Source organism: Plectropomus leopardus, chromosome 13, assembly GCF_008729295.1.
Source record: "Plectropomus leopardus isolate mb chromosome 13, YSFRI_Pleo_2.0, whole genome shotgun sequence".
NCBI lineage: Eukaryota > Metazoa > Chordata > Actinopteri > Perciformes > Serranidae > Plectropomus > Plectropomus leopardus.
Window position 1 is genome coordinate 32,708,816 of NC_056475.1, and position 14,668 is coordinate 32,723,483.

The 14,668-nt window shown below is 40.4% G+C and overlaps 1 protein-coding gene across 1 annotated transcript; it reads right to left on the reverse strand.

Annotated features, from left to right (window-relative positions):
- Positions 1-113: 113 nt before the first annotated feature.
- acer3 (alkaline ceramidase 3) lies at positions 114-14,191 on the reverse strand. Its single transcript, XM_042500034.1, has 11 exons — positions 14,053-14,191; positions 10,867-10,977; positions 10,606-10,658; positions 10,356-10,408; positions 7,587-7,668; positions 7,441-7,476; positions 5,387-5,445; positions 5,178-5,279; positions 3,449-3,553; positions 3,311-3,356; positions 114-2,381 (listed from the first exon to the last, which is right to left on the reverse strand). The coding sequence occupies exons 1-11, from the start codon at positions 14,153-14,155 to the stop codon at positions 2,328-2,330; spliced, it is 804 nt and encodes a 267-aa protein (XP_042355968.1). The 5' UTR covers positions 14,156-14,191; the 3' UTR covers positions 114-2,327.
- Between the last annotated feature and the right edge of the window lie 477 nt (positions 14,192-14,668).

Here is a 14,668-nt window from a genome sequence, read left to right on the forward strand (position 1 = left end):
ATTAAGTCTAATGAATGAATGGCCAAAGAGTCAAGTAGAGACTTTTCATGAAAAGCAGATGTTGTTTGTCCTGAAACTGGTAAAAACAAGTGAAGGACACACACAACACGAAGGACAATTGAATGGTTTGTTTATCAGGGACATCAAGGCAACTTGGATCACTTGGACTTCAAGAATTACAATAAGGCACCCTCTTTAACAGCTGCTCAACTTTACTGATGAGCAGTGATTTCAAGACAATAAAACACATGAAAGATTCTGCACAGACATTTAGACAATGTTATTACTTATCTTTCATACATTGTGCTTATGAATGTTTGTAACACTGGGTTCACACAATCATTATACCCAAGCATATGACACTTAGTGACATAACATGTATGAATAATGAAATATGAATGTATCAACAGCAGTCTAAGAGGCCACACAAATGCACAGATCTCCATACAACAAGCATGTTGAGCATTTTCCAACAGTTACTTCAAGCTCCAAGTTCTATTGTAGTAATCTACAATTACATATCCACTATTTCACAGCAGCAAAAAAAAAAACATTGTAAATTAAAAGCCCTTCATTTCACACCACAGTTGCAAAACATTAAAACTCAGTCAAAGATTCTAAGAGTTCTACAGTAGTCATTTCGTAGTTCCTTCATGCACAATGGCACGTCTGGCAATGTCTAAAATAAGCTGTAAATGTATGCCACTTAGTGGTTATATGATAAAGTGTTTCACAAAGATATTCCCCTACAGGGCTCATGTATGCCATTGGACTCTTCACCTTAATGCAACAGAGTAAATCAATCAAACAAAAAATGTAGTTGCATTTCAGGACACGTTTACGTCCTCAGTACCTGTAGAGAAAGAGATGTCAACTCATGTCTTCAATCAAGACGGGAGGGACCGCAACCATGATTACTGTCCTCTCCCATAACAACAAGTATTTAAGAGTCATGTAGCAGGAGGCAAAAAGTCTCCTCAGAGGTGTCTGTCGCTGGTGACCCAGTTCCTGCGGCTCCCGATGATGCAATGATTCAGACATGTGCCATTCATAAGCTTGGTCTTTTGACTGAATGTTAACAATGAGGCATAGGAAATCATCTTCTGACACAGGTTGTGTTTGTTTGCTGGCTACATTAGCTGGGCTTCACTTATCTGCATTTTAACTCCCACTACACTGCACGTTCAGCCGATGCTTTTCCAGTAATAACTCCAGTAATGTTTCCAGTACATGTCTGTGACCATCAAGATGCTGGTCACACCCCAAAATACAGGTTTCTTAAAATAACAAACCTCAAGAATACAAGCCAACGCTCATCCCCTGTGGGCTTGAGGTTAAAATATTAGTCCTTCCAGAGCACAAAGCTAAGAGCAGTATCACTGCAAGGACTCAAAGTGTTTCTCAAACTGTACAAAGTGGTTCAACTTGCTTTGCATACTGCCTGAAACAAAAATTTGTGTGTTGTTGTACAACAGAACTATGAGCATTGCTTCCTCTTCTTGAATAAAACAAGGCAATACGACAGGTTTCACACATGACATAACTGTTTTAAATTCCACAACAACTTTGGCAATGGAATAAAAGAAGAAATAATCATTCTAGTCTTGGCATGTTTTGAAAGGAAAAAATCAAGTAAAAATAAAGCCTGTGGCCAAGGACATGAAGGAGAATCTCCTGGTTATGACAGCTAAGCTACAAAATCACAGTCGCACTTTCCCTTTCAAGTTGGCAGTTTCTATTCCAAAAACAATACAAAAGTCCTTGAAAAGGGATTTGACGAGACAGTGTCATAAGAAGAGCTCCCTCAGCTGCTTGTAAAACTTCACATAAGCAAAAGTCTTAGTTGTTTTTAATTAAGTTATCTATTGAAATATATTTAGGCAAAGGAGATTCAAATATCTACAGAATCAGTTATTTAACAAAAAATATGCTAACGTGAATTCAGAATAATGACACTTGTTTCCCTTTTCCAAAGGCATTATTAAGACAACAATCATACTCCCTTCAACATTTACCACTACAGAGGATTACACATCATATTTTCATTGAAAATGTATCAGATAAAATGATTACACCTGAATAAGATTAAAGAAAAGCTAGTCTAATAAATAAGGGAAAAAAAGTCAGTGTACTAAAACTGAACTAGGGCTCTACTGTTCTTAGTAAATCTCCACAGTGCAGGAAAGGGTCCTTGGGGTGGTGCCTTGGGGTCTACCTGTCCTCTCGCTGTGGGCTGAGTTCTCAGCAGTGGGCAGTGGAAGGCCCCTCTGCCGATGGCGTCTGGATATGGCAGTCACCATCCTTCAGTTGGTCCCAATCCCTTCATTTCAACTCATCTTCTGTGGCTCAATGTGCAACGTGGGCCAAATGCCACAAAGAAACTGGACAAAGAGAGCAGAAGACAGATAATTCCATGAATGAATATATGAATGAACACAATGATTAATAACTGCAATTAAATAAAAGCTACGATATATACAAAGACTAAGAGCTAGTGATGTTGATAGGTTTTCATTGTGGAGAGTCCCCGGGGCCCACAGCTGATCAGTTCACTGGGTATCAGGAAAACTCAGCGGATCCCCAGAAGCATTTGTTGGTTTTGGCAACCTGAAGTGTTGTTTTTAAGAATTCAACATTTTCAGAAATATGTTTTTTTTTTATTCTGAGAAGAGTTTTTATGTTTTCTTTTGACTCATGGAGAATATTAATAAGGAGAGATCTTGTCTAGCATCAGATTTATGAGTTGACTAGGAGAAAGGTGGCAGCAAATAAAGGTTGTTTTTTTTTTTTCAAAACTGAGCATCACCTGGATAGTAAAGCATCACTGGGTCATCATGGACGTTAGTGAATACAGCATCTGCCATCATAAGCAGACAGTGCGCCATAAGTTTACCAGAATGTCTGTTGAAAGATCCTTAATATTTGTGAATTCCAATACATCTTATAGACCTAAAAATATTTGGGTATAGTCCACCCCGGAGACCTCTCGCTGTGCCGTTGCCACCGAGCTTCAGAGAGCTGGGGATAATGGCAAGCAGGCAGGCAGGTGTCAGATCTGTGCAGAGCACCAGAACACATATTACCATATCACTCAGTGGTTTCTGTGACATTAAGAGTAAGTAAGTAAAGTCACACGACACCACTGTTTCTAGCATTTCAACACATATTTGTTTTTCACAATGTAGAATTATCAGGGAAAATATAGGGAGCACCCGTTGGACATATCAGTAGTGAGTTAACTGTGTCATTTCAGAGTGAATGTGTCAGGGACACAGGACAGTACTTAGATAACTTAACAATACTTACACACCTTTACATTTGGTCGGTGCTTGAGGTAGGTCGACCTGATCTGCAGGCTAAAAGAACATCAACATAAGATTTTAATTCAGATTAACATGACTCACCAGACTAACAATCATTGTGGCTGTCTCCTGAAATGGGACCTTACCTGAGAAGTATGTGAAGGTAGGATCCAAGGCCTGTAAAGATGTGCCACCAGGCATGGAACTGTGTGACTACTCCAACACCAGAGGGGAGTGTTTGTCTGCTGGCTCTGAGAAACCAAAACAGGTTTCACCCAACCGTTTCAATAATTAACAAAGCAAAACATGTATCTCCAACAGTATGTGATTCTACAGGAGATGATGCTAATACATTGTCTTTATGAATGTTTCATTCTATGAATTTTTGTAGTTCTTAAATGTGAATTTAAAACAAATATAGTTGGTTAAGTTTCATGTTTCACAGTAACTAAGATGATACATTTCTAGGCACTGACATCACTGAGTTTCCTGACCTATCCTTGAGAAGAGAAAACATTTTTTTTATTATTGTTGTGATGTCGCAACTGAATGTTTATACAAGTAAGAGCTGTCAAACGATAATTTTTTGTTGTGATTAATCCCTTAATTTTAATAGTTAATTGCAATTATTCACGTTTATAATTCCAATTTCTTTTAAAATTTTTTGGGAGACTTTTGCCTTTAATTGACAGGGCAGGTATAGCGTGGAAGGGAGGCAGAGACAGGATGACACGCAGCAAAGGGCCAAGGTTGGACCTGAACCTGAGGCTGCTGGAGAAAGGATATAGCCTTTAAACATGGGGCGCCTGCTCTACCAGGTGAGCTACCAAGTCGCCGAAAAATTTCAATTTCAATTATTTTATATTTCAATATGGTTTTATAGTCCATATTAACGGGTGAAGCAATACTTATCAATGTCTTGATTGGGAATCAAATTTACTTTATGATCTTGACTTTTAAATGAATTTCCTTCACATCCGAGCTGCACAGCTACAACAGTGTGGTCTGAAACCAGGACTTAGAGGGAGGAGACAAAATAAACTGTTTGTCAACCTGAGGAAGTCACCAGACCAGACTCTTCCAAAATGTTGACTGGTCTGCACTGAGTTGCCACCCATTCAGCAGCACTGTAGTTAACCTCTCTGAAACAATTAAAAAAAGTTAAATTGAATTTCGTCTTCAACGTGGTGATTTGGGGGGAGTTATCTGTCTGTCAGCTTATGCAGGGCGTATGAGGGTGACAGAACACATATTCTTTTCACTAGAATGAGTCTCCTGATTGAATTAGTTTCACCCACAGATCTGTAGTAATTCACACACTGCAGAACAGCGCTTTGCCATCTTCGGCGATGTGGTTGCCCTCCGACTTCAGTCTGATTAGCTGCCTCTGTGTGCTCAGCTAGTAGGTGGGAGCTCAAACTTAAAATAGGTGCAGATTAACTTTGACTCACTGACTGAGCCATCTCAGAGTTTTTACAGTGAAAGGACCCATTTAAGAGCACAGCAGTGACATTATTTTCCATCATTGCTCAGCAAGAAGCCACTGTGGCAATGGCATCATGATTAACGCATTAAAGCTGACAGCCGTAATACAAATATTTTCACACCACTAATGTTTAAAAGGATGATAATTTGTATTACTTTTTACGACTATGTTTTGGTCTTTTATTTGAGAAGGACAGCTAAAGTGTGGCCGCTGCAGTGAGGACATAGGCGTGTGTCCCATGTACAGCATGAGAAACCCACCCTACCAACTAAGTTACTGGGCTCCCCAAAAAAATGATAACTTCAACTATCAACTTTGCTCTTAAAATTCTAAAACTGAGGAAGTTAACACATAACAAGTCTTAGTAATTTTCCACAGCAAATACTCACCTTAAAATGTCACAGAAGATATTGTCAATGTTCCACAGCAGGAACCCCAACATGAAGACTCCTAAGGAGGTGTAGCACAGTGGTCTAAGCCACGGGTACACCCTAAAACCAACAAAGGAAAGACTTTAGCAGGTCATTACTTGACATTGAGTCACTGAGTATTGACAACAACTGATATGCTAATGTAACGGTCCTCTTGGCAAACTTACCATGTAACAATGAAGATAGATCGCATCACGAGACAAGCCACCAGAGCACCATACATGACCTGAAAGAAGACAGTTACTTATTTGACTGGTGACACATTTTCATCAACACTTAAGACTTGGGTTATTACATTGTTGAGTTCCATGCAGCCTAAAGCTGTACTTTCTGATACTGTTAACACTCTGCTAGCATAGCCTTTCCAATCCCTGCAAACTTTGTCACTAAAGTTTTTCCATCCAACATTTTTTTTCTTTGAGAGTAAAGAGTATTTAAACTTGGGTGAGAACTCTCACAATTGGAGCTGTACAACTTTCACAGGGTAGATGACTTTAACAATCTTTTACTATTATTATTATTTTATCATTTAATTTTTACCTCACTAGGTTTAATAATCCTTACAATGAGGCAATCAGAGAAAAAACAAAAACACTGGTTGATTCACACACAACTAATGTGCACAAACTTAAAGAAAACTTGAAATCACTGTTTGAACCACAATCTCTGAACTTGCTCATTGCACTCCAAAAAGGACAATATCAGTTTTGCTCTGAACCACCACAGAGCAGTGTGATCAGTAAACAGTCAGCTCCAAAGAGTAAACAGAGGCAGCTTTGTCACACTAGGCCTGTTTCAATAACACAGAGTTTTTAGTTCCAGAGCAGCTGATCAGAGTCACTTCAATCAACTCTGAGTGTGTTCGTGCTAAGTTAAGCTGGGTTGAATTTGAGCTCTAATACTACAATTCACGATGACAACAGGACAGTAATAAAATGTTTAAGCTGTCTCGCCTCTGAGAAAGGACAGGAGGTAGTAACAGAAACAAGGTCTACCATGAGAGATTTACAAAGCAGCTGTTAGCATAGCTGCTAATTCTAAGAGGAAGAACAGTGGTCATAAATGTCTAAAAACAAAGAGATTTGGGAGCTCCTTATCCTCCGAACAAAGGACGAGATCAGCTGTCATATTACAGAGAATGTATATGATTGTGATTGACACATTAATGTCTTTGTTAATGTTTATAAAGTGCTACCAACACGTATGCTATATGTCACCTTTGAGGCAGACACTTGTGTATTAAACTTCACGCCGGTCCTGCTTGTAATGATAGCAGGATGCTTTGATGCAGTGAATAATCACATACAGGGGCCGTATGAAGGGGGGACTTGCGGTCCTACAGTGCCATCTCTGTAAAAGCAGCTTATGAGACTGTGAAAGCACTTTTTGAGATCACACCTCTGCACATTTGCATTTTTCCAATTGCTAAATATTTTAGCTTTGTGATCACTTTATTTCTGGCATCATACAGTTACTGTGCTGGGTGGGGAATGTGTAAGTGTCCCTAGTAAGACTGACCACAAACATTCTCCCTGGTCCATCTGATCTGTAGTATGTCATTTCTTTACTCTCATTCAGTATATTTCTCCTGACACTTTGTCTTTCTGCAGTTTTCTCCTCTGCTTAAGAAACTCTTAAGCCTCTTAAAAGTCCTCCTCCCAAACCGTTTTTCACCTTAGGACTTTTATCTTTACTAGGACTTTCTCTTAACTTTAAGGGGAAATTCTTAGAAAACGACATAATTCTCATAAGTTTCTAAGAATTACTTTACAAGGAGCAACTCTTAGTACTAGGAAGTTTTGTGAATATGGCCCCAGGTCATTGCCTGTTTATTGAGTTCTGACCTCCCCTGCACCCAGGAACATCCTGAACACAGCAAAAAGAAGTAAATAAGAAAATCTGAGCAGAGGACAGAGTCTCTGAAAAAAACATACATGGGCACACACTAAGAGAAGGTCATGATCACTGAGAGGAGTCACTTTGCATGAGTCTATAGATTGTTTTTTTGGAAAATCCTGCATAGATTTTTGCATTTTGCATTTTTGCTTTGGTATGAAATGCAATATATGTTTAGCAAACAGCTCACCAAAGTGAGAGCTGTATGCTCTTTTGGCAAGCCCAATGTTTACACAAGGTAAGAATGACGTTAGCCACGCTGAGCTTTAATAGCAAACAAAGAGCAACATGAGCCAGCTGAGACTGATGCAGAGTACTCCCTTACCTGGTGAAATACCGGCTCCTTCCACTGTAAGTATACCTGCAAAAACAAATACACAAACTACTCAAGAGAATATAATGCAGGGTATGATTTCTCTGCATTATCATTCAAATGAAAGGTCACTATTAAAAGTGAAAGTGGATACTCACCACAGTGACTGAGATACTGAAGATTAATAATATTGCAAAAGGAAATAAGCTGATGCCGTTCTCTTGTTTGAAACACTCATATCTGCAAAAACAAAAAAACAAATGTGAGGTTTAATGTGTAACCAAGTAGAGAGACTATCTCTCCACCCAACATATAATCCATGCAAGGAGACTAAAACAGCTTACAAACTTAGTGCAAGAGCTATATGCATATTTTAATCAAAACAGCCACAGTTACTCTTTAACTGTTACTGTGTGCCTTGGACAGCTCAACGATTACTCGAGGCCCTCCTCTAATGTACACACCCATTCAGCTGAACTGTTTTAAGGGGCTTGAATGGCCCATCCTGCACAGGTGACAACAGCACCTCCGAATCCCATGGAGGCCTTTTTGGTAGGGAGTAACCTTTGAGAAACTAAATATATATATTTTTTCTCTTTCTTTTTCTATCACTGCTCTCTGGCATTCATATTTAAGTCATAATTGCTGATCAGTGACCCTAGAATCCTCATTGAGTGCTTATCCTTTTCTGGAGCACAAATTTCTTGTGTTTTAGTTGAATGTTACAACAGTCAGTTTCAGGGGCCCAACATGAGCTGCCTTTATGGTCTCCCCCAACTTTGAGGGGGATGGTCAAAGTTGAGAGACTTGCCCACTGACAACATTTCCAGGAGGCACAGGAGGATGTCATAGGCTGTGCAGGGGAGGGGCTCAAGGCATTATGTCTGAAACACTCCCCAACAAGAGAAATATGCTGACCTAGTTGATGGAGCCAGGTTTCCTGCAGAGTGCTAACCACAGCCTGAGATTCAAATTCCCGAAGCAGTATACAAGCCATTCACCACTGATGTCACATGTATGGCTCCTGAGCCTACCCTGGAAGGCATCAGGTGACACCACCTGAAGACACATTATGTTAGCTGGCTACTTCCACAAACAGAGAGCCACAGACAGCCTGTGTGCTCCACACACTCTGATGTGCACTGTGGCTGCCATCTACCTGAAAAGATGGAGGAACAGTCTCCTGGGTCCCCTGGCCCTTATGACAAAATGGGACAGGAAAACCCATAGGAGTAAACGGAAATGTGCCAGTACTTGATTATTCTGCTGGGGTTAGAAATACACTATATGGACAAAAGTATTGGGCCACACCTCTTAATCACTGAATTCAGGTGTTTCATTAAGTCCCATTGCAACAGGCGTATAACATCTGGATGAATGGACAAAAATTCCCACAGACACACAAGCCTTCCCATCAGGAAGCTGTTATAGCTGCAAAGGGTGACTCAACTCCATATTAATGCCGGTGGATTTAGTATTGGATGTCATAAAAGCTCCTGTAGGTGTAATGTGTAAATGGCCCAATACTTTTGTCCATATAGTGTGTGAATCTGTGCTAAAGAGGACAATAACTACGCAAATATGCACCATAGTTAGCTGAGGGACATGGGAGTTAAGAGAAAGAGAGAGAGGGTTATTGAAATACATGAATAGCTCAGTTGTAGAATCAGTTACTTAACTTTTTTTTTATACATATTTTTCCCTGTTATAGGGATTTTTTTTGGAGTTTTTCCTTAATCGATGTGAGGGTCTAAGGACAGACGGATGTCGTATGCTGTAAAGCCCTCTGAGGCAAATTGTAATTTGTTTAATGGGCTTTATAAATAAAACTGACTTGACTTGAAATTGATTAACATCAATGAAAGTAGGTTGACGAGGCAAAATATTTATCAGAGAAGAAATAATTATTGGTTCTTGGTCTCAAGATATATGCCCATTGTAAGCAACTCTGAGTTCATGACATTTTTTTAATTAAAAAAAAAAAGTCAGTATTGTTTTGTTTTTAAATCAATTCTGTGTTTACCTTGGACAAAAGAAAAGTGGGCTAACTATATATGGACTAAAACAAAGCTGCTTACTTTTTTTTTGAATATGATATGGATAATTATGATGTATATAACTTGTTTGTGCTGAGCTGAGATCTGGTAACATGGATATCAATTTTGTAAATATGAAAGACTGAGATAGATGTTCACATATTAAACCTAAATATTGAATAAATAATCCTGCATGAAGGGAAATAAATGTATTAAGCAGTTGATATCCAAAAAAGCAGCTGAGGTAAAGCAGGCATGAGAGGACCTGGCGGTGCAGGTTCCATTATTTTTTGGAGCCTCCAGAACGGCTTTACAATGCAGAAAAGTGTACAGTGATGTGAGGAGGGGTAGAAAAACCTTGCCACTCAGCGTAAAAGTCTATCAGAAACCGGATTAGCCAGCTAATTAGCTGGCATATTTGGGTTAACTGGCATTGACATCCAAGAGACATCCATAATGCACATCAGTGTTGTGCAACACACAACATGCCACAAAGAATGCTGGGACTTTGAGGCGCCTTTTGCTATCTGAATAACCGCCCTTGAAATAGCAGGAAACAGACTGCGACTTTGACTGCAGACCAGCTTTTATTCGGTCAATGGCACATTCGCTTTCTGTCGTCTCAAAATAGCAATAAGCCAACAGTGCGCCTGACCACACCTCACCTGAAGACCGACACGCCCAGGGACACACAGATGGGCACAAGTACATTTGTAATTTAAAGGACGTGGGCGCCAGGCATGAAAATGACAACTGCGCCGCTCTGACACTAGCAATAACACTAGCGCTGCACTATGCGCCGCCTTGCACAAGATAGAGCCCTGAATGTGCTCTCAGTGACTGTCAGTCATTGCTTCAGCAACAATAGATCCACAAGGTTGAGCCACTTACAGACAGTAGACAAAGACACATGTGCTGTAGATCATTGGCAACTCATCCAATAACTGCAAAGAGAATACAAAGAAAAAACAAAAAAACAAATGTTTGACATCATGAATCCATATGGCAATAATGAGTTTGACGTATGCAGTTTCAGCAAGATATTGATTTTCAAAAAAAGATATCTCTCATCACCCTGTCATAATTCTGCAGGGTATTGTAGGCCGACATGTTAAGATTTTCCTGTAACACTGTAGCTCACCTGCATCTCATATAGCAGCGTCATGTGGAAGCACCAGGAACCAACACCAACAGCTGGGGACAAACAGGCAAACCCCAAAACATTCGAATTCACAGTCAGGACATTCTCAAGTGAATGCAATACAACTGATGTCATCAGCAGTAAATACTGTACAGCGGGAAAGTCTTTTGTAAACAACTACAATGTGTAAACAAGAGCTGTTTTTGCTTCAGTGTTGTCACGAATAAAGAGCAGACTCGTTTGTGGTTTCATCACACTAACCTGCCAGTCCGAGGAAGGAGCATATGTAGCGAAGCTCAAGGCCGTCTCGAAACGTCTGTATGGCCCCATAAATAGGAGGAAGAATCATAATCAGGTTGCTGACAGTGTTCCCTGTTCAAAAAGACAACAGGGAAGAAACTAAAATATTTGCTTTTTCTGAAGACAATGTGTATGAGAGCTGGAAGCTGTTCACTGCTGCTGCATTGCTTCCAGCTGTGGCTGCCGCCAGCTGCATGCTGCTGCCGCAAGCTGCCACGTTAAGGTGAGATTGTATTAAATACTACAGACTTGTTCAGTGTCATCATCTGTAAAACTTAGCTGCTGCCATGAATTCAGATGAAGATTCAAGCAAGGCATGATGGGGGCTAGGAATAGGGAAGATAAAAATGAGCAAAGCAGCCATCACTAATGTACCTTTAAGTCTTTCTCTTTGAATTGGCCCGTCATGCTCACTGCTGTGGGTGTGTGCTTTGTGCTGATGTCGCTGATATCAGCCACTGAATGACAGGCTGTCACCGCACAGTGGCTCTCTTTGCCTGGTGCGCACTGTGTGCTTTGCAACCAAGCAACCTGCAGGTTATCTGAGGATCTTATGTTTCTGGTCTTGAAATGGGTTACTGACCATCTTGCATCAAGCTACTTTAACGTGGTGTGCCTCCCAACCTGTCTTGCTGGAACACAGTGTTGTGGTTTGGAGGTGGGAGGAGCAGACAGCACGTTGTCTGTTCCGTCCTGTGTGTGCTGCCTTCAGGCTGCATTTTTGAGGGCAGTGGCACTAAGGACATTGTATTACACACAGTTTATGCTGGATATTTTATCTTCCAAATATAATAAGACAGTTCAACATATTGTTCAGTTCGTAATGCGTACCAGTCTAGAAGCCCTGTACCACATGGATCATTACAAACATGTGTAATGTTACACCCCACCACCCAGTTGCTTTTATTTTTTTTTAATTCAGCTTTCTCTGGGCCTCCTCAATAAAGCAATGTTACTATCTGGGGGCATTTATTTTGAAAATCCAGCCCTGTCCAGGACTCCTCTTATGAAATTCCTGCCAAATTGCAACCTCATCGTCCAGAGCCACAAATGCGGGCCCCTGTTACCTGGTTACTGCATTACCAAAATAAGCTCAGAGCTGGTGGACACTGCTAGAAAAGCTGAGAGCTGAACTGCTTTACAACATGTTGCTGCACTGTTTTTAGTGCACTGTTTGTAGTGATGTTCTTTTCATTCATTTGTAAGAGATTTGTGTATTAATTCTATCCTTTAGTAAAGAAGCTGAACCAAACAATAGTGTGATAACAGCATTGCTGGTTTGAAACCTGACAACAGCTGAGAGAGCCTGGGTGGGGAAGAGAAATAAAGGCTTCTACAGCATTTCAGCCTTATCTGCAGAAGTGGCTGGTCAGGTGATAGGGTTTGTGTATGTAAAGGTCCCTGCCCTGGGCCACTTCAGTGTATTTACTGGACTGTTGGTTTATCATCAGGCCCACAGATAAAATAGAGGTCGACATTGACCCTCACATTGCTCTTTCTAGGTGTGGTGAAAAAATGTAGGTGTGGAAAACAATCAGGATTACATTCAGTAGTGTGAAAACTTTCACTTTATCTGCAGGTGTGTAATAAAAGCCAAAGCCATTTCTATGAGTCTTCTGGCTGGCCATTTAAAATGTGTGTACTTTGGCTGCTGATAATAAATGCACACACGCAAAGACCATGTTTTTTTGTTTTTCACATTTCAGTAAAATATCTCAATGTGCTGAGACCCCTGTCCCCTGTCTGTGACTACTTATGGCCTCCTTCTGTGTCTGCATTCTCCCATCACTATGTGTTGATGTTTTAAAAGGAGAGATAACAAACAAAGCCACACAACAAATATAGATTCAGATCATGCTGGTGTGTCTTCTCCACATGAACAATGCCACATCCCAGCCATTGCAACCTGAATCACAGTTAAATGCCAAACTTCTGAGGCAGAAAACAACTTGCTAGCTCGGCAAGCATGTGTCACTGTGCAGACAAAAGTTTTAACCGTGTATCCTTAACGTAATATAATCATATAAACAATAGGACAGTGGTGGAATTTAACAAAGTAATAATACTTTGTGACAGTACTTTTTTCTGGAGTATTTGTACTATCCTTGAGTTTTTTTTATTTCTATCAACTTTCCCTTTTACTCACTTTTTCACTTTAGTTAGTTTTAAATTATATGACATCAAGGACATTCTAAGCCAGCCAGGATGGGGAGGGGAGGTTTACATTTTTCTTTTGAAGTGTTAAAGGGCAAAAAAAAGGATACAAATTCACTCTGACCCACTTGGCTTCAATTTACCTTTGACTAACTGTTGCATCACTCCCACAGCTACTGGAAGATATTTAAGGGACTGTGAAGTATATGAACTCTGCACACTACAGGAGAGTATAGAATTTATGCTGAATGACATGTTAGTGTGGCAGTTATTACTACAGACGACTGGAGTAGATATTTTAAATGGATTCTCTGGTTGACTTCCACCAGCTACCAGTGCCTGCACAATAATGGGTAACTTTGGTCTATGGAGTCTGCACGGCCGTTTTTTTTTGTTTTTTTTTTACAGTTTAACGCTAACAATGTCTCAAATCGCAGATAATGGTTCCTGATGAACCAGTTTTTTTTTTTATCGTTGGACAAAACAATGAGACGGTATGAAGGAAATGTTTCATCATTTTCCAAGTGAATGGCATTAATGCACCCTGTGGACGGACACATTCAACACCATATTCCATAGTCGACTTGACATTGGTAAGTGTCGGTGTGGATTAAAGTGTATGTGTGATAACATTAGCTAACACAGTGTGCAAGGCGGAACAGGAACACACAGTAAAGCTATGCAAAACAGCTCGACTGGAGCGTTAGCTGCACACAGCTTTCCCTTTTGCTTTCTACAGCTCGAGGTGAACACATTTAATGCCGTATGACCCAGCTAACCTTCGGCATACACTGACACACCGAAAATTCATTTCGCCGAGCTAACATAATAACATAAATCCACTAGATTGTTCCAGCCGCTGCTCCACGTCATGTTTACATTCTTCAGGGGCGACTGTACGTCCACAGTATGGCTGTCCTCCCCTACAGTCTGATCAAACCAAACACAAAATCCTCACTTTTCAGCATAAATCATCACATTTGATATACTTACAAAATTCCGCGATGTAAACAGAGACGAAATAATTTTCTTCACACCAGTCGAGCGTGGAGGTGGGCCGCCCCCAGTATCCTTGCCTTTCTGCGGAGGGAGCCATGATGGAAGAGGAGGAGGCGGTGTGGCTGCTAACGGATTTGTAGTCCCATCACAGCACGATCCCTCCTCGAGCCCTCCTCCTCACGAGCGATGGCAGAGCAGATAACAACGTCCTCTAACTGTTGACAGGGGCGATTCTAGGGCTTCGGGACGTCAGGGGGGCGAAGCCTGGAGCTGTATATGCGGGGCCTGGGGGGGGATGACCCCCTGGAATTTATTTTTTATTTTTTTGAACAAGCTCTATTTTAATCTATCTTTGTTTTATGCACTTTGCACGATCTCATTTACCTTTAAAACTGTGTTTTTATGTATTTTCCAGATAATTAATTGTGATGTTCAGAAATACACAGAATACTCAGCAACTGCTATCATTAAAATTTAGAGAATTTTGAAGGTCTTGCCTACTGAAGTATATTTCATGCTTTATACTTCTACTTCACTACATTTCAGAGGGAAATATTGTACATTTTACTTCACTGCACTTATTTGTCTGCTTTAGTAATTAAGACTTATT

Excerpts from the sequence above, each read along its gene's own strand:
- acer3 (XM_042500034.1), bottom strand. The coding sequence starts at position 14,155 with ATGGCTCCCTCCGCAGAAAGGCAAGGATACTGGGGGCGGCCCACCTCC. Across the intron at positions 10,409-10,605 it reads CGCTGCTATATGAGATGCAG|TTATTGGATGAGTTGCCAAT; the intron begins GTGAGCTACAGT and ends TTCTCTTTGCAG. Across the intron at positions 5,446-7,440 it reads AGGAGCCGGTATTTCACCAG|GTCATGTATGGTGCTCTGGT; the intron begins GTAAGGGAGTAC and ends GTCTTCTTTCAG.